General features: G+C 33.3%; 4 protein-coding genes across 9 annotated transcripts; 1 reads left to right on the forward strand and 3 right to left on the reverse strand.

The window, feature by feature from the left end:
- Positions 1 to 340: 340 nt before the first annotated feature.
- On the forward strand, positions 341 to 10,514 carry LOC131667859 (transforming acidic coiled-coil-containing protein 3-like). Of its 3 annotated transcripts, XM_058941596.1 has the most exons (9): positions 5,329 to 5,516; positions 6,693 to 6,892; positions 6,998 to 7,118; positions 7,195 to 7,483; positions 7,553 to 9,067; positions 9,202 to 9,527; positions 9,602 to 9,849; positions 9,936 to 10,247; positions 10,320 to 10,514. In XM_058941596.1, exons 1-9 carry the CDS (start codon positions 5,400 to 5,402, stop codon positions 10,498 to 10,500), a joined length of 3,309 nt encoding a protein of 1,102 aa, XP_058797579.1. In that variant the 5' UTR covers positions 5,329 to 5,399; the 3' UTR covers positions 10,501 to 10,514. The 3 variants fall into 3 exon arrangements, with proteins under 3 accessions (XP_058797578.1, XP_058797579.1, XP_058797577.1); XM_058941595.1 differs by lacking the exon at positions 5,329 to 5,516 and adding an exon at positions 341 to 861 and having other exon boundaries at positions 6,693 to 7,118; XM_058941594.1 differs by having other exon boundaries at positions 6,693 to 7,118.
- Positions 10,515 to 11,265: 751 nt separating this feature from the next.
- LOC131667860 (uncharacterized) lies at positions 11,266 to 15,333 on the reverse strand. 4 transcript variants are annotated; one of them, XM_058941597.1, is made up of 9 exons: positions 15,146 to 15,333; positions 14,902 to 14,947; positions 14,686 to 14,845; positions 13,257 to 13,774; positions 12,640 to 13,007; positions 12,286 to 12,561; positions 11,932 to 12,215; positions 11,579 to 11,811; positions 11,266 to 11,501 (listed from the first exon to the last, which is right to left on the reverse strand). In XM_058941597.1, exons 3-9 carry the CDS (start codon positions 14,801 to 14,803, stop codon positions 11,277 to 11,279), a joined length of 2,022 nt encoding a protein of 673 aa, XP_058797580.1. In that variant the 5' UTR covers positions 14,804 to 14,845; positions 14,902 to 14,947; positions 15,146 to 15,333; the 3' UTR covers positions 11,266 to 11,276. The 4 variants fall into 4 exon arrangements, with proteins under 4 accessions (XP_058797580.1, XP_058797581.1, XP_058797583.1 ...); XM_058941598.1 differs by having other exon boundaries at positions 14,902 to 14,941; positions 15,146 to 15,161; XM_058941600.1 differs by lacking the exon at positions 14,902 to 14,947 and having other exon boundaries at positions 15,150 to 15,333.
- A 2,515-nt stretch (positions 15,334 to 17,848) lies between these two features.
- On the reverse strand, positions 17,849 to 19,173 carry LOC131667814 (pyrimidine-specific ribonucleoside hydrolase RihA-like). The gene is made up of 5 exons (XM_058941521.1): positions 19,121 to 19,173; positions 18,856 to 19,054; positions 18,603 to 18,777; positions 18,276 to 18,532; positions 17,849 to 18,187 (listed from the first exon to the last, which is right to left on the reverse strand). The coding sequence occupies exons 1-5, from the start codon at positions 19,171 to 19,173 to the stop codon at positions 17,849 to 17,851; spliced, it is 1,023 nt and encodes a 340-aa protein (XP_058797504.1).
- Positions 19,174 to 19,720: 547 nt separating this feature from the next.
- Positions 19,721 to 22,379, reverse strand: LOC131667815 (uncharacterized). The gene is made up of 4 exons (XM_058941524.1): positions 21,437 to 22,379; positions 21,272 to 21,349; positions 20,933 to 21,202; positions 19,721 to 20,392 (listed from the first exon to the last, which is right to left on the reverse strand). Exons 1-4 carry the CDS (start codon positions 22,377 to 22,379, stop codon positions 20,079 to 20,081), a joined length of 1,605 nt encoding a protein of 534 aa, XP_058797507.1. The 3' UTR covers positions 19,721 to 20,078.
- Positions 22,380 to 23,996: the final 1,617 nt, after the last annotated feature.

The following is a 23,996-nucleotide window of genomic DNA, read 5'->3' on the forward strand; positions in this document are numbered from 1 at the left end:
GACCGCAAATTATAAAAAAAGTATGTATATATATTTTTATATACTCCCTTTTATAACGAAAAATTGTAAAAAAAAAACTTGAATTACCTTTGTACAATAATAAAGATTACAATGATTTGTAAAATATACGTTTGCTATTGTTATTAAAAAAAATCTACAAAACAACTTTTCTTAATTTGAAAATTTTCACAATCGTTTACAACGATCTGCATTACCGATGGTTTGGAATAGGTGGCGTTAATTTCGGAAAATTTTGAAAGCTGCTTCGCGATTGGTCGAATCAAAGGGATTTCAAAGTTGTCAAACGGTAGAGACTAGATGGCCGTTGAAATTCGCAACCGTGAGTCGTGAGCGTAATGCGTGTATGCAGGTTCAATCCCGTAAAAAGTGCAAAATAAATATCACTCCGGATGTCGATTTACTAGAAATAGTGCTAGATACGTTTGTGAAAATATCGGTAATTGTGTTATGTGAAGTTTTGAAGTTGTGTATCACAGCCTTTATACGTTTACAAAAAGAGGGTGTTGCACGGTGCGTTTGCCTGCTAGTAACACGTGTGTTGATGGATATTCAGTGGAAAAATTGGTGAATTATTTGATGTGTAAAACCTTTGTTATTACCGAGATATAGTGAGAGTGAATAAGAATGAAATAAATCAAGAATGAGGAGGTATTTTTGAGTAACCTGTTCCGTTCATTCTCTCCTCGTTTTCTCATCTTGCCATTGCCATCGTCGAGCAAGAAACATTTTTGAAAAAAATTCAATTGTCTACCAGCTATTGTTAGAAACGTTTGCATCTAACCAAAACTCATCATGACAACACTGCACGACCCGATATTAGGAAAGCATGTCGCACGCAAGGTAATGTTTATGTTTTTGTTCAACTCTCCCTGCGGCGAGAATGTTTTTTAATTATACCTGGGCGACCTCTAATCGTCATGTTTGTTTTGTTGACGTTTCCGTCAGATATCGCATTGGTATTGGATGCAGGCTTTCATACATTCATTGATTAAAGCACTTTGACTCATCGGTTTATAATTTTTTTTATTTATACTTGACGTAATTATTTTGGCTTTCTACACTACGCTTATCAAGTTTGGAATATATTTATTTATCTATTTATACTTATAGCCTCATTATTATACATACGTAGAGTGTAATTGATATTTCATTTATTTAATTCGCTTATCAATTTAAAATCCATTGAAAAAATTCTTGAAGTCTTTCAACTATGAATGAATTCAGGTTTTACTCATATTAGTGAAAGTTCAGATGATTAACTCTTGAAACCGTAAGCCAATATTTATCGTAAAATCAAATCTCACGATAAATAATGCATGGCGTCCAAAGAGAGGTGAAAAAACCATTGAGGTGTACGCGAGAAAAAAAAAGAGAGCCCGTTGAATAAGTGCATCGTTTCAGCTCCCACTTCTTCGTTGTAGTAAAGTGACGAGTCACTGGTACGTCTTATAACATGCTCTTCTCAATTCTGCTCGAAAACACAGTCTCCACTCTCTATGTCCAAGCACACACACGCGCGTTTGCGTGCACATAGTACAACGTCGCTTATTACTCGTACACCGGCCACGCAGAAGAAGCATAACTACCGTAGTTGGAGAGAGATCTCTCGCAAAAGAGCGTGGGCGAGATCCTTTTTGTCATCATTACGAGAGAAACAGAGAATACGACGTTTCTCAGTAGTAGTAGTTCTGTGTACACGTGAACAGCTGCTACATAACTTTTATGTCAGAAGGCAACTCGTTAATGATCATTAAAAGGCAAGTGTTCTTAAGTGTAATGTTGTGTGTCAAGAGAAGGAGGATGCGTTGACGCGGTTTGAGGTTAAAATACGTTAGTTGTAACTGTTGTTTTGGCGAGTGTTTTTTGTCCTTTGCCTGCGTCTACTAAGAGAATTATCGCATAATCGATCTGCGTATGTTATCGATTTCGTTGAATTGTACCTTTTTCGCGAATTCTGAGAAAGTAAAAAAAGATTGTTATTTTCTAATGTTGCTCTGTCGTGGTGTGCACATACGTCCTGATAATTGACTGCAATTAAGATTCATTGCGATTAACTGTTTGTCGTTAAGTGGGGAAGAGCGAATTTCACGTGTATTCACAATTGTCACTGAATTACTCAACTTTGTGATTCAGATTATGTCTGTTGTGACTTTGAGTCGTATATCTTCGCATCTGCTCTTCCATTTTTGGTATGTTTTTTGATATTATTTATCATCATGAAGCCTTGACGGATAATAAAAATAACTATATATAAATTGATTGTGAAATGAATCATTGTTTGAATCATAGTGAATAAAGCGAACGAAAAACGATTTTGGCGTTAAGATTACCTTGATACGCGAGTAAAGATATACGTATGGGAATATGGAAATATATAATCATAAGAATTCATTTTTTCAATTCCAAAAATAATCTACGGAAATACATAAGTTTCAAGAACGTTATTAACGGTTCAGAGAAGGCAACCTATAACCTTAAACCACGTAACTCTCCAAGTATATTGAGGATAAAGAAAAAGTAGGTCTGCCAAAAATTCGATCTTTCTTTTCTTTGCGGGTCCTAGCAATCCTTAATTTCGTTTCTTGTACGTTGATGAATAAAAAAAATGCAGCGGCCTCGACCCTTTTTTTCTGTCCACTACACGGGAGAGTAGAAACCTTCAATCCTTTTGTGTTGTTTTGGAATGAATCACACTGACTCTCCATCTCTTGGATTTCTCGCCCGCGCAAATCTACTTAGTTAACTCTGTGACAGATCAATTCACTGTTCACTTGCATGTTGGACGTTACCTTGAATTTGTCAGTTCATTCGTAGATAAGATTGGATTTATTTCATTGATAGTGATACATAGGTAGTTACTGTGCTGCAGGTGTGAAGGGAAGGGTCACTGTGCTTTCACGCGTGATTGAACGAAGTAATGTACTGGTATATTCATACGAAGAATTTTAATAACCTAACACCTGTGAGTTATTTTTTTCGCAACGTAATGACTAGAATAAATTGAGATTGCCTTGATCGGATTTAATTATTCTTGTGGTAGATAAATTTCTTTTAAGTATTTGAATTTCTACATAATAATTGTCCATAAAATCTCACATATTTCTAAATTATTTCTAAAATACGTCCTTTTTTGTTTCTAATTTTTCCGTTGCTATAATTTTCTTGTTAAAGGTGACTTGATACTAAATTCGACTTTAAAAGGGTGATTCTTAAAAAGCCGAAAATTCTAATTTAGTTTTTGAATTTCTGCAAACACAGTCGTGTATAATACAGATTATAATCATATATTTGTTTTATGTAATCGAATACTTTTTGCGAACAGTTTTATAATGCAAAATGTTTCATCAATACAAATTATAAAATTCTAACGTTACATAAAACCGACATTCACGCATTTTACAACTGATTTGCAATTCAAAACGATACCCTACACACGTAGTCAATTAAAAAACAAAAAAAAGTCGCCACAATGCACATACCACAACACGTATACCCACACTACCCATTCAACGCCAAAACTCATTATCAAGTGAACTCTGTTCGACGACAGATAACCACGCCTTTTGCTATTTATAAGAATAGAAAGACAAAAAGTTCTCCTGTGGGCGCAACTTTTGCCTGCTCTCCCTCTGTCTAAAAGCATATTTTTATTTCCGGTGCGGCGTAATGCTTGCTTCACGGAAGGGGGGGGGGGCAGCTTTCGAAAAATCCATCAGTTGATAGAAGCTCTCTTACGCGCTACGCCATTCGCTTGCTCGCGCGTGTGCGCGCGTACTGCACCGTTGGATATTTTCCGGCGCGGCGAATTTCGGGTGAAGCGCTCGTTAGCGTGTCTCCCAAGTTCCGAACGATGGTCGATTCGCACACCACACTCACCGTAGAAAACAATAATAGTGTCGTCGAATCGGGACAATCGCGCGTCACGTACTTTATGACGTGAGTGTGTGCGTGTGGCGTCGACGGCGGCGAGCAACAACGGTAAATGATGGAGAATCGTCACTCGGGCGATTTTAAGCTCGGATAACGTCTGACAGCTAAAATCGCTCATTATCTTCGCGTTTGTCGACTGCGATCATGGGCAACTTTGTGCGCAAGGTAATCGGTTCAATTTATATGGTTCTTTTTCTTCTCTTTCTCGGAGTTCTTTTTTCGGATGCTTCGCTTAGAAGATAAGTATGCTTTTAGACGATCTTTAAGACTTTGTGAAATAGTATTGTTCGAAAATGAAAATCCGTGATTGTTAAAAGATATAACGTGAGAAGGATGATGAAGCATTTTTTTAAAACATTGATTCATGATTATTATTTAAAACATATTCAAGTTTCTTTCTGAGATTTAAATATAATATTTTTACAGCTAATACGCTATTTTTTTTTGTATTTTACTTCTACGTCATATTCTCGGAAGATTAAAATAATCTTGGATTTTACTGATTAGTAATAAATGAGGAAAATATGAAATAATGAATTCCACTATTTCAAACTTCACTTACGCATTTTGATTTGAATAAATGTACTCTAAATCACTTTATTATTGTTAAATTTACTTTTTTTGATTAGGCTGTAGAAACACTGTTTCACTGGCAATATTTGTTTTAAAACATTTTTTTAACAGCCGAGATCAAATCATACCGTTTGAAGTTTTTTTATCTTCGTGAAATTTGTTCCGCCTTGGAATATCGGAATGCGGCTTAACTTTGTTTATCATTTTAAATATCTCAATTGTACTGCTCTACGTCTAAGTCGTATCACAATTTCATTTATCGAAGATTTATTTTGAAAATTAAAAACTTTTAACGAACAAAACTGAAGCTGATTTAAAAATGAGCACGGATTTTCGTTATTTTCCTTTCGGTCAAGCGAGTAAGTGGTAATTTTGAAAAGGAAAAAAAAATACAATTATGTTTCACATTTTTGGTGAATAGGCGGTACAATCAAGTCATTACATGACACACAATTTTCGACGTATACTATCAGTGACATACGAGTCAAACAAAAGCGACAAAAGTCGGACAATTCCTATTTTATGCGCTTTTTCAATTTTCGCTTTATTAATTTTACACCTTCAAAAGGAAATTTTGCTCTTGCGGTCGTCAACACACTTTTCTAACGAAGGTCATTTGCCAAGGTTATTCGTGAAAAATCCAATTAGCTCCTACGTTTTCAGTCACGCACACGAGCGCCACACCCCTACTTCTCTTGTGATTTTATAATTAACTCTTTCTCTTCGGGAGAAACATATATCTACTGCGTTAGCTGGTGCGCTGCTGATTTGTTGTGTCAAATTAGTAGCAAACTGAGCGTCGATCAAGGCGTCTCGTTTTTCTTTCTTTTTCTGTCCTTTTTCTTTTCTTTGGCAAACTTTTGATTAATAGTTGAATGTTTGCGGGAGATTCTAAGAAAAATTTTAATAAAATGGATTTTTTAAATCGATTATTGAACAGACCACAACAGAAACCAGCTATTTGTAATAGTCCACCACCTTCGCATGACGAGGTAAAAAGAAAAGTGGAAATGTTTTTCAGTTTAAGAAAAAGTATATTGAGAGTACTTTTATAGACAAACTTAGAACTATACGTGTGGGATATAAGTATAGCTGTTGCACAAAGTCAAGTGAGATTAAGTAATCGAATTGTGAATGTTTATATGGTGGAAATGTGCTGTAAGATTTTCAATTCGATTTTCTTCGTGCGATACGTGTGACTTTCAATTGGTCAACGTTTCGACAGTGCTTTGTGCCAAATTTCCGCCTGCCAATTGACAATTGAACGAAGTACATCGAAATTTAGGACTTTCAAGCGTACAACGACTATTATTGGAAAGTTCGTTCGACCATCCGCGCCAAAATGTTGATCAGAGTGTAGAAATAAGAGACGCATCACGTTTCGACTTTCACAATCGTTCAAAATGCAAAAAAAAATTACAGTATTGAGTTTCACCGTTGATGGTTGAACCTGCGTACACACGAGAACTTGACCGTGTTTTTCTACGCGTAACTTGCGATCCCACAGGCAGTAGCTTGTACATACGTTCTATCTGACATCGGAGCGCGCGCCGCAAAAACTTGGCACGCACCAACTAACGCCTCCGCGCTTACTGTGGCAACAATTCTTTTCCTTTTTGCCCGTTAACGGTATATTTTTTCTTTTTTTCGTTTTGCGCGCTGTATAATTTTTGTGGTCATTGTTTGTTTTATTTTTTTATTTTTGCATCTCTTTGTTCGCTTGAGAATTATCGCGATTAATTGACTTGCAAATTTTGGCAATTGAAAAGTACGAAATAAATTTTATAAATACGTTTGTTATAAAAAAAGATGCGTAGTATTTATAACTCGTTATGAAAGTTTTTTCGCGCGCAATGAAAAATATCAGAGTTCTAATCTTTTCAAGGCGTTCGTGTTACATATTACGATACATTTCAATAATCTAAAAATAATGTGAAATGAATTCGAAACGAACGTTTTCAGTTCACGTGAAAATTACGTGATAGAAAATTGTTTAAAAATATATGACACAGAATAAATGTACCGGATCGAATGTAAAATTGAATTTCGAATTTATCAATTGGAATCCATGATGTTTCATACATGCGATAAAACGCTTTTTTTTGTCTATGAAAATATAAATACAATCTAACAATAACGTATAACGATCAAATGTTGTGATTCCACAGAGCATCGGCGTCGAACATACAGCCGAACCGGCAAGTAGTAGCGGTCCAAGCAGTTTAGTTCCAGAGTCATTATCATCAGCCTCAAGCTTTCAAAGTCTCAGTTCGAAGAGCAGTAGTGGCATATGCGCCGATTCAGCACCTGAAAGTCCCGACAAAACCGCCCTCCTGAGCAGCAGCAACGCCGACACATTCGATCACTCGTACGTCAATCTTGACATACCCGATCTTGACGATCTCATCTCAGCTTGCGCCAATATCAATCTTGGTGGTTCACGAGCTCAATACCGCGACTCACCCGATTGCAGTGCTGCTGATTTGAGTCAGGATCAAACTTTCGCTTCGGCTGCAGATGACACTATCGGTGACGTTACTCAAATACTCGTCGAGGAGACTATTCAAACATTCAAGACTTGTCCTGGTTTAGAGGTGAGCGTGTGAATGTACAAATGAAAGAAAAAACGTAACAGGGAGATATTCACGATGACTTTTTTATTATTTGTAGACGCAACCTTCAGAAAATATATTTAAAGATCCACTTCCGATTGATACTGATTCGAAATCTGCGATTATTCCGTACGTGTCGTTCGAGCAGAGTGTGCTACGACAGAATCAAGAAGCCGAGGATCAACGAGTCGCATTATTGAAGGCTGATTCTCCGAGGAGGCGTAGTTACAGTCCAACTCCTTGTGTGGAAATCGACGTTGCTCAACTTACTACTACTACTACTACTACTACTACTACTGCAACAGGAAAGAATAATAATTCGTTCCTTAGTGCCGAAGACGGCTCTGGTCAGTTGTTGAAATATTATTTAATTGCATAGATGAATGGAATTTAAGTAATTTTTTTTTCCTTTACAGGACAAAAAGTAGAAACTTCTGATGGTTTCAGTACACCAGATGTCAGTTTCCAAGAAGTTGATACATTTAATTCCACGATTCCATTGAATACTGATGATAACAAGTCTGCAGCAAAGACTACAGAAAATTTGAACGTGACTCCCTTTGTTTCGGTATTCGAAACTGTTGGGCAAAATCAGAACGTGATAACTACCTCAGATAAAGTAGTTGTGAATAAACTTCTGAATAAGACACAAGACGTTATCGGAGATAACAATGTTGTTAATAAAACTGAAGAAATTTTAAAGGATATTGAAATTTGTTTTAATAAGACACAAGAGATTGCTAATGAAGAGAATCTTTTGAATACAGTTCAAACTATAGTTGGAGAAAACTATTCTCTCAACAGCACTCAAGAAATTGCAAAGGAAAACGTATCTTTGAATAAAACGCAAGAGATTGTTAAAGAAGATAATCGACTGAATAAAACACAAAATATTGTTGATGAAAACGATCTTAACAAAACTGAAGAGATCACAAAGGAAAATATATCTTTGAATAAGACGCAAGACATTGTTGAAGAAGATAATTGTCTGAATAGAACACAAAATATTGTTGATGAAAACGATCTTAGCAAAACTCAAGAGGTCACAAAGGAAAATATATCTTTGAATAAGACGCAAGACATTATCAAAGAAGAGAACCTTGTTAATAGGACTCAAGAAATTGGCAAAGAAGAAAATCTTCTTAATAAAACTCAAGAAATTATTAAAGAGGTTTCTTTTAATAAAACGCAAGAAATTGTAAAAGAAGAGAGTTTCCTTACCAAAACACAAGATACCATTAAAGATATTACTTCAGAAACGAATAAAGTTCAAAATACTTTACCAGTGACACGAAAAGAACCAACCGCACCATCAATCGTTGAATCGGCCTCTGAACATAAAAATAAACTTGAGAATTTCAAAGAACCATATATAACTGTAAAAACACCAAGCAAGTTATACGAAAAGAGAGAGTTGACTCCACCAAATTTAGAGACGTTTTGTCCCAACGAACTGCAAAATTCCAACGAAATTGTATCTTCAACTCCGTTGCATTGGAAAAAGGAAGAGAAGCAGAAAACACCTACACGAAAAAGTGGACTTTTCAATAAAGAATTAAAGTCTCCTCTTCAATTAACAAGTCCACCTTCGTTGAATAAGAATTTCAATTCTCCGAGTAAAGACAAAGCGACAAAGGAGCAAGAAAACAAAGTCAACTTTGATCAAACAGTCGCTGTAAATAGAAGTTTTGAAAAATCTTCATTTAGTGCTTTGGAGCTGTTATCAAAGAATAGTTCACTGGATTTATTACCTACCCAGGAACCTGATTACGAGGCTTTCAAACCACAACAACAAAGTACAACTTTACCTTTCGCTGTTCAGTGTCCTGACTTCGAAGCTCTTCAAGAAGCTGCCTTATCTGTTGCTAAAGATATCGACCAGTCTTTAGAAAAAATTGAAGAGGAACCATTTATTTCAGCCACTACTGAGTGTAAGTATTACAATCGTTATGTTATTTCATTTACACATATATGTTTATAAATATATGTATGTACGTGTATATATATGTACATGTCCCCCCTCCCCCTATAAATACATTATATATATTTCTATTTTCATTTACAGTATTTGGAGATCCGTCAGCGCTTGATTTCCTAACACAAGTAGGCTCTCAAACATCTCGTCGCGGTGAGAGATATGATTCATTGTATATGAGATTCGATCCTTTAGCCGAAAGACAAAGTATGCTGCCGCAAAAGAATCTCCCCGGAACTCCTACTCTGGAAGAAGAGGAGGAGCAAAGGGAAATTAAAGTCAACACTTCAATTGGTAACGCTGGTACGCCAAAGAAAAATCCAGCATTAGCTGCTATCGATAGATTACTTTTCTACAGCCCTTGTCCACCTGCTACTACAGATAGCGAGAAAGTAGAAGCTAAACAGAAACTAAAGGTAAAGCCAGCGAAAATATTTTAAAACTTATAAAAATATAATTATATTAAAATATAAATTGTTTCTTTTATCAGGAAGAAGCAGAGAAAAAAGAAGCACAAGCAGTACCTATTGTAAACGAAGAAATGGCTAAAGAATTGGAACTCGTGAGGTCTACGGTAGTTCAGCTCGAGACGGAGCTGGAAAAACGAAAACAAGAGCACGAGAAGCAACTAGAAAAACAAAGAGTAGCCTACGATGAAAGAGTTATGCAAATACAGGCGAAATTTGGCCAAATGCAATCACAATTATCACAGGAAACTAAATGTAAAGATCAAATGACGTAAGTAATTATTTTAATCACATTTGCTGATTAATCACGATCATTAAATTAAATAATAAATATGTCATAAATGATTTTTTTGGTAGGGTTGTAGTAGAAGAATATGAAAAATCAATCAGTAGGTTAATCGCAGAAAGGGAAAAGGAAAAGGTAGCTTTCACCCAAGAAAGAGACAGAATTAAAGCAGAGTTGGATATTTCTCAGCAACATCTTGCCAATTCTGAAGCGGCGTTCACCGATGTTCACGCGAAGTACGAACGACTCAAGAGTGTTGTTACAGCGTATAAAAGTAATGAAGAAGTTCTAAAAGAAAGTATTGCTGAAAATCAAGAAACAATTAAAACTCTTGAAAATAGATACGAGCAGCTCAAAAGTCATGCTATGGCACAACTTGAAAAGTACGTATTTTTAAATTATCTACTTATAACTTTGTATTTTGAGCTGAGTTCCACAATTTTTTTGTTTTATAGGGCAAATCTCGAGTTGAGTGCTATCAAAAAGCAACACGAGGCCGATGTGTTGAAACTGAAAGCAATGGTAAGGAAAACTGAGTTGAGGTGTAAGACATTAGAAGAGACTGTTGAACAAAAGACCAAGGAGAATAAAGAGCTGACGCAGATAATCGACGAAATGATAGCAAGGGTTGATTAGTCGATACTTAATTTTTTTTTTACTCAACATGATTTATTTTTAGGCATATAATAAGTATTGTATAATGATAATATTAAATATGTGTATAATTGTGTATTATTTTTAAAAAGAGCAAAAGAAATCTTGAATTGATCTGGAGTAAGCCCTTTACTAATTATTTATAAGTTGTAAAATATCAATATTTTATCGCAATAAAAAAAAAAAGACAAGGCTTGTTCAAACTAACAAATTTTAGTTATACCTAAATTGTTCTTTATTCTACACAATACATAACTATTATCATATTTTTTTTCTTCGCTTAGAATTGTAACAATATACACCTACAAATTACGTTAAAAAATATATGTTTATTTAGTCCCTTTTGAAAGTCGTATTTAATCGTTAATGTAATTTATTTTCAATAGATTACAGTCAGTAACTTGGTCTAAAGATGGCAGTAGATCGCAACAATCGATCGCTGTCAATTATATTATTTTTTTTTCAAAGAATTAATAGTAAAAATAAACATTTCATTTGAGGCGAGGTTTTTTGGAAACCACACACTTGTTTCTAGAATTCTAAAACACTTCCTCATTTTAACAAGCTTAAAAAGAAAGAAAAGATTTTCATATTAGAAAAAGAAAAGTTAATTGCAATCATCACATTGGTATAAAAGTACGTTCAGATTAGAAAACAATCGTCCAGAAGTCGAGTGAATAAGTTAAAATTAATAAATTCAGAGGTATATTTCATTCGATTGTTTTTGTCAAGTTGTCGTCTGTACAAATTTAAAGTTGCTAATGCGCAGTCTTAGACTCAACTATAACAATAACGTAACGTTTCGCGAGCTTCAGCATTCGATCGGTCGTGCTGCCAGGTTTTTTAGGAGCGTTCTTGTTCTCCAGATCGGGCATGTATTTCCGTACTGTACGACCTAAAGCAGTTGCATATTGTTTAAACTGCGGATGGCTCATACCGATGCCTTTACTACGTAACGCCTGGGATACGGCCCACAATAGTTTCTGAAAAACAACAGAAAATCACTTAGTCTATGATTATTTATATTAAGTATCAATAATCATCAAAACTTGATACGAACTTTTCTATGTGTTTCACTGAGCTCAGATTTTCCATAGTTTGGGGTTCCGTCTTTCGATAAAACGGTTCCCATTGGAAGCCTCGTTGAATTCCATTTGTTTGAACTACTCTCAAGATTTTGCGTGCAATCAAATGATAAACTCTTTGGCCACTTCAGCCGCGGGTTTTCCAACTCTTCGTCGCTTTTTCGCTTTCTCGAATCAGGATAACTCAGCGACTGCGAACTATCGGCTGCTGCAAAATAAAATATTCATATTATTAAACATATGTTAGATTTATAACGACAAAACATGTAAAGCTTAATACTTTTCAAATTTGCACTTTAATACTTATGTATTTATAATTAAACTGTACCTTCGTTTTTCTTTGGCGTTGGAAACAAGGCTTTCTTGATTTTAGATGGATTGTTACTGGTGACAGTTGTCGGAGTCGATAATCGACTAGGACCTGGTTTGTCAGTTGGTGGACTTTGAAATAACGCTCGCTTAGGAAATTCTACTCGTTTCCTAGGAGTTCCATTTCGAATTTGACGTTTCTTTGTAGAGCTACGTGGAGTCGTCTTACTACGTGGACTCTTTCCTCGAGGACTTTTACCTCGCGGACTCTTACCTTTACGCGTCATTATTCCTGTATATTTCCTGTAGAAAAATATAACTCATTATTGTATCAATCTCTTACAAAAATTTATCTGAATAGTTATATATTTACCTAACAGAAATAGTGACCAATTTCTTTTCAGCAACGCCAAGACCTTGTAAATTAGCACTGGAAAACGTTCTACGTCGCCGAGCAAGGTGACTCAGTCGTTTGCTAGGACTTTGTCCATTGTTGCGTTTATGCAGTAAACCTCGCTTTCTGACACTGTTTGGTGCTTGCTTGACGAACCAAACATTGCACGTCGATTGGGTCTCGTTACCAATATACCTATCACATAATTTTACTCGTAGATTCTCAAAATCTTCAACGAATCTATTTCTGTTGTAACTACAAATGAAAAATTGTGCATTGAATAAATAAGTAATTAAACTTAAATTAAGTGAAATAGTAAATTGTTCAACTTACTATATGTCGTGACATCTGTGTGCAAATGCATCTTTGAAAGGTAATTTAGTTACTTCGTTAACGTTCATCGACATGTAAGACATAGGAGGTTGTTCTTGTATACCGCTATCACCCAATTTGCTCTCCTCGTTTAAGGCCAGTGTCGACACCGATAAGAACGAGGAATTATTCAACAACGATGAAAATGAATTTCCGTTATCTGGAAAATTCATTAAGGATTCGTTGTTGTCGTGTCTGGAGTTACTCAACTGTTCGCATGCGTCGAAAGCTGTGCTAAGATTTCGCAGACTCCCTTTCGGTGGATGAAAGATTTTCTTTTCGTCCGTACTCATGTTTGTGCTGCTTTCCGCTTTACTGTACGTGGATGTCTGCGAGGAAAAACAATTAATTATTAAACTCTAAATTTGAATAAATATATAGCTAAGATAATGATAAAGAGTAGAATTTGAAGTATGAGAAGCTTTAATAAAACTAAACCGTTGATTCTTCATTCGGATCTGATCACTAGATCAATTAAAATTTTGATAAATTTGTAATCCAGATTCTTGACTGTTTTTATATACCACAGGAGATAAAATGAAGTGAAAAGCAATCAGAAATGTTCATTAAAAACCTACCTCCGATGAAGTCGAGACGTTAGCTTCCTTAGATATCTCGCCTTCGAAAGGATCGGCCCAAAAGTAACTCCTATTACGTTTGATTTCTGCGAGAAAATCATCGCAATCCCTTTGAGAGATAGTGTGATTCGGTGGCGGTGGTACACCACTAAGAAACTTATGAACTCTCCGTCTTATGTACCTATCAGCTTTGAGTATAAGCTCGGCAGGAGTAAGTTTTTTTGGACTCGGTTGTGTAGGTTGAGATGGTTCTTGCGAGATTGCAACAATCGGAAATGTCGAAGTTGTACTCTCGGCTTCATCGTCGGCGTCGCTCTCAAAGAGCTCAGGACTTTGTTCTTCAGGTAACTCGAAATGTTTCGATAAGTTCGATGACGATTCGTCGTAATTGCAATCCATCGCGTCTTCGCTCACGTATATTGGCGCCGGTGGCTTATCCACTGCTGCTGGGCTCTGACATGTTGTCTCATCGTGAGTTTTCTCCTCCGCCTCAGTTATTGTTCTCTCTACCAGAGAGTCTGTAAAATGTAAAAGTTTGTCATTGAAATATGTCACAATATACAGAAATGTATTTATAACGTCGACAAAAGTTGCGCGAAATTTTACGAAAACTTTCGGAAGCTGTATACAGAATTTAAGCGCGTTTACTGCTACTGGTTTATGATTACTGCACCTCTTGCAATACTTCTCTAATTATGAATAAAAGCCCAATTTTCACACTCCTGGTACATATTATGCATATTTCAAATTGAAACTATTCTACTTTGCATGAAAATTATTGTCTGTGGTTCTGCACAATTGAATTCACACAGGATTTACAAACTATGTAATATTTTATTTTGTATAAATTATAATTGTAAAAAAGATCTATGTTTTAAATAAATGAAGTGTTTTTGTTAAAAAATAATTAAGAACAGTTATTTACCGATCTATATTACACATTTTAAAGAAAAAAATTTGAGTTCATACAAAACTAAAGTCTAAAGTCATGATAAAATTCAATCTAAAAAAATTATAGAGTTCAGTTTATTGACAAATACAGTAGTCAACAATGATAAGGTTAATAAAATGAAAAATTTTCCATTTACTGTGATGATACTGAGTACTGATACTCCAGTGAATTTATACATTGCAGTTATCAAAATTATATGTAAAGGTCAATTTTCAAGGTTCTACATGCATAACACATTGATAATTTGTTAGAAAATTAAAAAATCAACATTATTCTATTTTCGTTTACCATGATACATTTGACATCTGTAAAATAAACAAAGCTATTGATAGAAAATAAACTAATCATTCAAAGGTGAATGTGTCGAATGACCTTCTGATAAAATTATTGTATTAATAATTTGAAATAAATTTGTAATGAAACAAATTTTGACATTTCATTTACAATTATTCATTATCTTATTTTACATAAACTTACCATGGGCAGAAGAACTGAGGGCAAGGTCTTCTTCGAGAAAAGAAATTTGTTGTTCAGAAGCTACTGTCATATTCAATTCGACCATTTCTTTACATGGAGTATTAGTATCCAAATGCATTATCCTCAAAATCCTTCAATTTTAACATTGTTTATGGGCAAGCTGTAAGAAAATATTTTGTGAGATAAATTGATGTACACACTAAGAGAGCGTATTACCTAACCAACAAGTTCAACATTTGCGTGCCAACGTTCTTCACTAAAACTTTCAATCAACATTAATCAAACGATGAAAAAAACATTCTCTTGATAATCATGAACTATAATAACACATGACTCTATAAACAAATAACTGAGGCACAGTGAAAAAGTGTAAATACATATGCAATAAATCTAAATCACTATACACACACACGCACATGTACACATAAGGTAAAATATATTTGAAAATTCAAATACTAACGCACACTTGCCGCATGCATAAGCTCAGCTTCTGCGTCGTCTTTTCCACATTTTTACAAACATATGCGCGGAACGCAGTAATAAGTTATAAACAATGTGGACAAAAAACAGAGTAAAGAAAGAAATAAGCGGACACAACGATGACGTACAGCGGAGCAAAGGCTATATTCAACTTGTGTAGCAGCTGCTCTCCTGCTGCTCTCCTCGCGCGAGTCGCGACGAGCGCCAACAATGATGGAGCTGCTGCTGCCGAAAGGAGGGAAGAATGAAACTAGTCTCGTGACTCGTGACGTTCACACATCACCGCTGTGCTGCTCGTATTGGCACCTGAATATACATTGTAACGTATGTTAAGTTCTTCGTGTTCAGCGTCCGTAGAATGCAGTACGATTTCTTTTTTTGAAATCGTTATATCTAAAATTTTACACTTTAATTTATTTTTAAAGAAACAGATTTTTTTGGTAAAACGTGATGCGCTGACAGAAATCTGCAGGCTGGCCATCGTGTGCTATAAAATATAAGTCCAAAAGTAAAAATGATGATTATTAGATGTTTTGATTATCTAAATCCGATCATGTCGGTCCTTTTTTAAGTAATTTGATATATTTTAACAAGAAAGGGTCTTTTGTCATTTTTTTGTAAAATGTCAATTTCATAAATTATAAACTTTTAAATGTCTTAAATTTGAAGATTTTCACTAACTTCGGATGATAATTGTTTTCTATTTATTGTATATTTTTTGAAAATTGAAAAAATTGAAAGATATACTTATTTGTCAAGAACAAACACGATAGCAGTGAATGTGAAATAGCCCCCTGGATGATTTCCGTTTCTTTCCTGATACCTTTCAAGATACGTATATCGAAATAGGAGCTCACTTTGAATGGCGCGTATAGAATTTGAAGGGTTCAAAGTAAACTTTGAAACTGCTCAGATTGTAGGGAAATATTTGAAGGATAAATAAGTGGTTCAATTTTCAAAAAATATGCAATAGTTATTAGTATCTAAAATTATTGAAAATCGTCCAATTGGACACCTTTCAAAATTCGCATTTTACAAAAAAAATGAAACTAAAACAGAAACTTTCATTTTAATGCATCAAATGCGTATATTTTAAATTATCTATAACAAAATTGTTGCAATAAAAAAAAACTATTTGCTGCTAATTTGTTTAAACGATTGCAATTTAAATAAAACGTATCATGTTTATCGAAAAGAGAACTGATAAGTTTGAATTTAACGGATAAAATACGTAGAATCGGATAAAATCGACCTTTTTTTCTTCTGGACATATAAATTGTTGAGCAGGGCAACATATCAAACTGTGGGAGTACCGACGGCGGGACACTTTTTACCTTCTTGCGCTTCGTGAAAATTAAATAACAATGTGAAAATTGGGCAGATATTTTAATTCGAAAAAGATTATACGGGATTCTATCGACACTGAACTCAGTGAATTTATAATAAAGAAAAACTAATCGGTAGAGGCGTGCGACGAATCGAAAATTTGATAAGATCGAAGCGATTTCAACCATAGTAGATTAGATTTTAATCGAATGTGTTTCGTTTTTAGTATAGAATCTTAGATTGTCTGGGCAAAAGCCTGAACGAAGATGTAAAATGAAGAATTTCGAAGATGATAATTGGCGAAAAAATAATAGATCATCAGTTATTGACAATTTATTTGTTTAAAAGATTATGCGCAATTTATTTGTGATCATGATTTGAAATTTACTATCATATAACGAATGCATGGCTTTTTGCAGATTCCAAAAATTTTGAACAAAATTTTTAGTCGAATCGTTAAACTGGCCTGTCTTTCGGCTGACACGCGGCTTCCCTCTGCTTGCGCATTTTGTTTGTTTTTTTCTTTAACTCGCAATGTTTCGATATTTATATATTCAATTCGTCTTTTATTACAAATATTTCATGCCATAAGAAATATTTGACATACTTTTCTTTTGAAGAACCGGAATGATTATATAGTATTCGGCATAGCATATTATATATATATATATATATATATATATATATATATATATATATATATATATATTATATTATTATATATATATATATATAATTTTATCCATTTAAAATAGAATAATATGTACCGGTTATACAAATTAAATAGAAGCTTCAATCTTTTACTAAGTATTAAAGCCCTTCGGCAGGCTGGGCCAGATCCCGCATGCAATAAATTATCTAAGGTTAAATCTAAAACATATAATACGGTAAATATATGTTCGATAGTATCAACACTACCGCAATTTAAATTATTTGAGTTTTTGATTCCTCACCAACCCCTGGGAAGAGAAGATAAAGTTCAACTCAAATTTTCTAACACACTATTCATCAGTCATATAGCTTGGTTGCGAAATGCTACGGGTGACCGTCGATGGTTTCAGCTAAATTCCTTTCGAGTGAACAGTAAGTACAAGCAGAACGCTGCTCGCTCAAAAACTCATCAAATAACAATTATCTTGAAATACAAATTTTAATTAATAATACAAATCAATCGATTTTGTAATTGCGAAGGTGGAAACATTCAAGAAATAAAATGTTAGCAAGCAACTTCTATTCGTAAATCACATAATAAATTATGACTTCTTTGAACAATTCCCTAACAATGGATTAGATAATTTTGGCATTCATCGATATTAGTAACACTACTTGGATTTATTTCTCTGCCATAAAAAAAACCCTAGCAAGCTACTCTTACACATGTTAAATAATAAGTGAACGCTTCCTTAAAAAGTGCGATGTCGACCGATTGAATGATTCTAGCATTAGGTTTATTTGCTCTTTCTATAGATTTTCGGTATTCCACTAGTACTGAACCTCTGGCAGCACCATCAGTCACAGCCTGTACATAAGTTTCGATGCTTGACTTAATAATCTGAGGCCACAACATCGTGGCAACTGTTAAAGAATCTGCACTGATGTAGAATTTGCGCGGAGAATTTAAGGCTACATGTTCAATTGCATTGATAAACTTCATATAAGGTGAAGTCATCTTACCAAGGATTTGGATTCTCCAAGCCTCATTGAAAAAAAAATAGAAAGTTTTTATTATTAATTTGTCCTACAGAGTAGTTCAAAAGTCGTTCGTGAAAGTGTAAAAATTTCACCTTAATAATTCTGGCGTTATATGCAGTTTCCCAAGGGAACAAAGTCAACTGTGAACTGTTGGTCGAACTCAGTAGTATGAAATTGCCCTCCGGATCGGCGGCAAAGTTGAATTCCACGTTAGCTTTGTAGTTGCCTCGACCGGCGATACTCGAGCCCATGACGTGAAATTTTTTCATGCGGCCGACCAAATTGCCGTCGAGAGAGGCAGCCAAAGCGACATTGGTCGTTGGACCAAGCATGACGATACTAACGTTTCCTATATATATTCAAGTCAATAAGCATTTGTTATTTTGTTTTGTTTCATTTTGATAAACTGCACCACTTACGTTCGTATTTCTTCGTCAATTCGATAATCGCTAAAGATGCGTGCATGGACTCGATTTTTTTTACATTCGATCTTAGTAGTGGTAAACTGTCACCAAATCCATCCTTGCCATAGGTATTGTCAGTGGCAAAATTAACGGTTAATAGCGGTCGCTTTGCTCCTCTGTACACGGGAATCTTCGATATGAAGAACAATCATAAATTTATTATTAATATGCATTTGTATGTGTGCATATGTAGAGTTTACACACTGACGTCTGTTCTGTTGGCGAAGCTCAGAATGCGAATCACATTGTTCTCGACATTTTCTTCCTTCGTATTGCCGTAGGTACAAGTGATAGCCACGATTTCGTATGGAGATTCATTCAAAGCTTCTGCTCTCAAGAGCATAAGAATCGCAACTCCATCGTCACCTCCGGCGTCTGTGTCGATTATTAACTTTTCCGCGGTGGTACTATATTGGATATTTTAATTTTTTATAAGATTGAAATAAATTATATTGATGTAGTAAGATTCTTACCTTAGAATAGAAGTCAATAGAAGTACGAAACTCTTTGAAATTAATGTCATCATTTTTAACAAACCAAATTACAATGAATGACGCTCGCTTGTCAATTATATAGCGAATCTTTCAACTTCAATTCGAGCTCAAAAGCGACCGTTTTTCTTATTGCTCAAACTCACAATTAAATAATAAAAGTTAAAGGACAAACCAACAAAACATTTTTGCACATGTTTAAGTTGGTAAAAATTCAAATTTTGTGCTATTACAATTGTGCTCAAATTGCCAAATTTAATCAGTTGAAATAACGTGCACTTATGATCCGTCGTACAGTTTAACACAAGGTTAACAATAATGTTTTCTTCGCGTTCGCGTTCACAGATGATACATAGTATACTTTGTAGTTGATCTGAAAGTTGTATAATTCGTGAGTTTTTTAATTGATTTTAATTTGTTTAAAGGATTAAAAGAGTGTTGGTATATATATAAAATTCTCTTAAGTAGAAAAAACAATTTTTATTATTCAAATTTGCATTAATACATGAAAAAGGTACAAGTTACAAAATTGTATATTAGTTTGTTATAAAAGTATAATAATAAACTATAGTGTATTAAACTTAGTGTTATTATTTTTTTCTATATATATTTATTTTTATACGTCCTGCTGGAGTATAGAAATATGGAAGTAGAGCATCATCCTCTTTATCTACTCATATACTTAGAAAAATCTTTGTAGCAATATGGTAACAATCACAGTCACATATTTAAAATAAATGTGTAATTATTCAATAATCATTCTTTAATAAAGAAGTACCTCTTTGTTCATATTCCTATTAAAATATAAAAAATGAAATATAAATACAATCTTTCACACATAATGTGTCAAACATGGAATTCAGTGTTGTAAAAAAATAAAAAATTGTCGCCTTTTTCTCTTTAAATGCTTTTGTCAGGCTTATATCAAGATAAAATTAATTCAGTTATGGTTGCTGTATTTGTTTGGCAATCTATTATCTCTCGACTGACTTTTGATTTTGCTTTTGCGATAATAGTTGTGATCAAGCAAAGCATTGGTTGGCAATGACGAACTTGTAAGTTTTTGCCATTGTCTACCGCACGTTTGCGAATGACGCTTTGCCATGATTCTGACTTTAAAAAGTTTTTTGCAGACGTCACATTGATATTTAATGGAAGTTTTGTTGCAATTCCAACATATTGTTTTAGTGACACAATCTTTTTGTTTCGACTTATTGCATGTGGCACAGAAGGTTTTGAAGTATTTGATCGAATCTGAAATGGTGAATGAATTACTAATTTTATTTACGATATTGACCTTTGGCGTAATAATCTAGCAAATCTTTCATAACGTTAAAATTATTTTTTTATTTTAAGAAAGGAATTATGCAATTATGTTAATGGGATTATGAATATTCTTTCTCTTTTAAGTCCTAATCGTTCGTTTTTTCTAATAATATACAAAGTCCTATTTTATAAATATTTTATTAATTGTATTTTGAACAAAACTTAATTCACTATCATGAAAATAAACTTGTGAGAATTTTTGTCAATATATGAATGACTATTTGCATAGCTGTTATTTGAAATTGAGAAAAGAATTTTTAAATGTAACTACATTGTTAAGTTAATGTTTTTTCAGTTTTTGTATAAAATTGCATCTGATAATATGGGAAATAAAAATACATATCTTTAAAATAATTTTAGTCGGACCTTAACTTGGGAATGCTAATAGATAATGTTAGTATTAGGTGTAACGATTGGAGATTTGTCATTGACGACGTGTTTGCTTGACAAGTGATCAGTATAACGTACCGGATTTGTTTTGCAAAGTATTTGAGCTCTTTTCTTGTCCTTGTTCCGTTTGATTATTTGTGATGAAAGTTGTATTGCTTATTTTCTTTTTACAATTTCGTTTAACATGCAGCAAAGCCGATGTGTATTTGAAATAAAATCGACTACACTTTCGACACTGGAAAGTATATTCCTCATGACATTGTTTACAATACGGCTCGGTTTTTCCTCGCACATATTGTGGATGTTTGTTGCATTCGAAGCAACATATGTTCAATAATTGTTTGATTTCTATAAATAATATCCATTTGGAAAATTGAAACGTGTAATTTCAATATATTCGATTTATTATGAACTCACCATTATAATTTATATAAATTTTCTTCTTTTTCGTTTGTGCTCCTATTTTTACAGTTTTTTTTGTTCCTCTGTGGCATGCTTGAACAAGAATTTTTTTTAAATGTAATTCACCCAGTAGGAACAACACAATACAAATTTAACAAGGATACAGATTTAATTAATTACCATTTTCTACTTGTTTAGACCGTTTGATTATTTCCATGATGTCATCTATATTTTCTTTATCCAACTCTGTACTGTGTACTACTTCAATGTGATTTTTCAATGTGCTGCTATACCATGAAGTACTTGAACAAAATATGCATGTGTAGAAATATTTTAAGCTACAAGATTCTAATTGATGCTTTTTCAGTAAGGACAAATTTTTAAATGGTCGATCACAGGTTTCACATTTTAAATTATAGTTTTCATTCAGTAGTCTAGAAGGTTGAGAAGAAACATAAAGTTCTTGATTGATAAAACCACATTTGTTGCCATAGTGAAAGTCATCTTCTTGCTTTTCAAAAGTATCTATAATTGGAGTTCTAGCATTTTTAATATAATTTTTCTGCTTAATTTCATCTTTCAAGACATTTGTTTGTGGATTCTCATAACAGTAACTGAAACCTAGATTTCCTTCTACACTATTCTCATCAGAGTAGTAATAATTAGTTCCATTTGTAAAAAGAATATCATCACCACACTCCAGCTCATCTGATCCCACTAATGTAGTCCCTGCATGTTCATCATAGTTAGAGCCATTTGTAAAAAGAATGTCATCTCCACACTCCATTTCAATTAGATTTGTTTTTGTCACCACTTTTTCATTATAATAACTATTACCATATGTATAAAGAATATCATCTCCACACTCCATGTTAACTGGATCTTCTTTGATAAACATTGCATTTTTATTGTTAACAAAATTATGATTATCTTCAGATTTAATTTTATTATATAGCTGGGACTTGCAACCATAACTGTCTAAATTTTGACTATTTGAATAGTTTTGGGAAGGATTTGTTTCAATAAATTGTTGTGTGATGTACTCATTGATATCGTGAAAAAAATTGTTATTTTGATTGAAAATCAATCCTTCCAAAACTATCTCCTTCTCTTTAACCAACATCCATTTATTAGATAACACATTTTTAACTGATAATTTATTTTTATCATGATCTCCACATTTTTCTAAAGTGACTAGAGTTTTATTTTCTCCAAAAATTATTTCATTACATTTTAAGGTAACATTTTTCTTTGTATTTCTTTTAGATTTAAAATATTGAGTAACAAAATTCTTGTCTAGAACGATCTTTGGTTCAGATAAACACATATTGTAATTAGTTAAATAAGTTGTACTCATTGATCTACCTGTAAATGATATAAAAAATGTATAACATATTTTGTAATTTAAAAATATTGATAATATCAATAATAATATCTTTGAGATATTTGAGAAATTCTTCGCTATTAATTTACCATTTGTAGCAAAGTGATTCTCAATATTGAGTTGGTTAATACAAAATTGTTTATATATTAGAAAATTTTATAAGCACAATATTATAATAACTTTTTAAACATAAAAATTCTTACTAGCCACTTGTTTTTGTTTCTTTGAGGGAAGCATTTTAATTACATATCCTTATAACTTATTTTAGTATAGCAAAATTCTATAGATTTGCTTATTCATTCTTTATAATCTCTTGATTTTGCAATCTAGCCTCAGTATTACAACAATCTAACAACTAATTGTTTAAAAGGCAAAACTAATTGCTACATACACAGAATATAATTATTCGAACTGGTTGGTAAGAATAAGCTACAATAATGAATAGCTATAATGTTATAAATAATTTTTTCAATCGCAAAAACTAGTGAATGTTTTTATTCACAGACTTAATCTATATATAAACTTGTGTCCTGACTAATTTAATACTGCTTATTTACGACTATACATTGTCCAATTTGAAGTATCCATAAATATTTGATAAACAGACAGTGCGCAGTGTCCATATACCGATGCTTATCATAGTATGATGGTGGCGAAACAGTACATATATATATATATAACTAGGTTAGGCTTGTTGCGCGCAAGCACGTGGTATGCAATTAGGAAATCTGCGGTGATCAGATCGTCATCTATTTATGAATATTTTTTAAGTCAAATATGAATAATAGTTGTTTATGATATATTTTTATTTTTTCTGTGCTCGAGTATTACCTAAAATTTAACCAAAAAACGAATGGCATACGAAGAGAAAATATTAAGCTAACTTGCATACATATATATAATGTTAAATTTTGATTTAATTACTATTAAAAATATATCTATAGCTGTATATAACAATGTGAACTTGGCAATAGGCTGAATGATGTAATTTAATAAATATATTATATTTTTTAGTAAAAAATATAATTATAAATATAAAAAATATATTACATAATTGCGTCATTAAGTAACACATTATAAATAATGAATAAATTCATTGCAATAGTAGTATCTATGTGGCTATACTTATTGAATAAACTTATCTAGGAATAGTTTATACTGCTTAACACAAGAGTCGAGAAAATAATGAGACTATAAAAGACGTGTATATTCAATCTAATATTGCAACGATGAATCTTTTTGAAAATGAAATGTGAATTTTATTGAAAAAGCCTTGATTTATTTAGAAAATGTGACTCTATAAGATTACATATACAATTTGACTATTTGACAAGTTGGCTTTATAAATTATATTGC

This window comes from Phymastichus coffea, unplaced genomic scaffold, assembly GCF_024137745.1.
Source record: "Phymastichus coffea isolate CEN01 unplaced genomic scaffold, Cenicafe_Pcof_1.1 PCOF00071, whole genome shotgun sequence".
NCBI lineage: Eukaryota > Metazoa > Arthropoda > Insecta > Hymenoptera > Eulophidae > Phymastichus > Phymastichus coffea.

Excerpts from the sequence above, each read along its gene's own strand:
- LOC131667860 (XM_058941600.1), bottom strand. The coding sequence starts at position 14,803 with ATGCATTTGGATACTAATACTCCATGTAAAGAAATGGTCGAATTGAAT. Across the intron at positions 12,216-12,285 it reads TTGGTCACTATTTCTGTTAG|GAAATATACAGGAATAATGA; the intron begins GTAAATATATAA and ends ATTTTTCTACAG. Across the intron at positions 11,502-11,578 it reads TCAGTGAAACACATAGAAAA|AAACTATTGTGGGCCGTATC; the intron begins GTTCGTATCAAG and ends GTTGTTTTTCAG.
- LOC131667814 (XM_058941521.1), bottom strand. The coding sequence starts at position 19,173 with ATGATGACATTAATTTCAAAGAGTTTCGTACTTCTATTGACTTCTATT. Across the intron at positions 18,778-18,855 it reads GCTTCGCCAACAGAACAGAC|ATTCCCGTGTACAGAGGAGC; the intron begins GTCAGTGTGTAA and ends TTCATATCGAAG. Across the intron at positions 18,188-18,275 it reads ATAACGCCAGAATTATTAAG|GCTTGGAGAATCCAAATCCT; the intron begins GTGAAATTTTTA and ends TTTTTCAATGAG.
- LOC131667815 (XM_058941524.1), bottom strand. The coding sequence starts at position 22,379 with ATGTTGGTTAAAGAGAAGGAGATAGTTTTGGAAGGATTGATTTTCAAT. Across the intron at positions 21,203-21,271 it reads AATTTATATAAATTATAATG|AAATCAAACAATTATTGAAC; the intron begins GTGAGTTCATAA and ends TATTATTTATAG. Across the intron at positions 20,393-20,932 it reads TACTTTGCAAAACAAATCCG|ATTCGATCAAATACTTCAAA; the intron begins GTACGTTATACT and ends TCACCATTTCAG.
- LOC131667859 (XM_058941594.1), top strand. The coding sequence starts at position 5,400 with ATGTTTGCGGGAGATTCTAAGAAAAATTTTAATAAAATGGATTTTTTA. Across the intron at positions 9,528-9,601 it reads AAGCTAAACAGAAACTAAAG|GAAGAAGCAGAGAAAAAAGA; the intron begins GTAAAGCCAGCG and ends TTCTTTTATCAG. Across the intron at positions 9,850-9,935 it reads AAATGTAAAGATCAAATGAC|GGTTGTAGTAGAAGAATATG; the intron begins GTAAGTAATTAT and ends TTTTTTTGGTAG.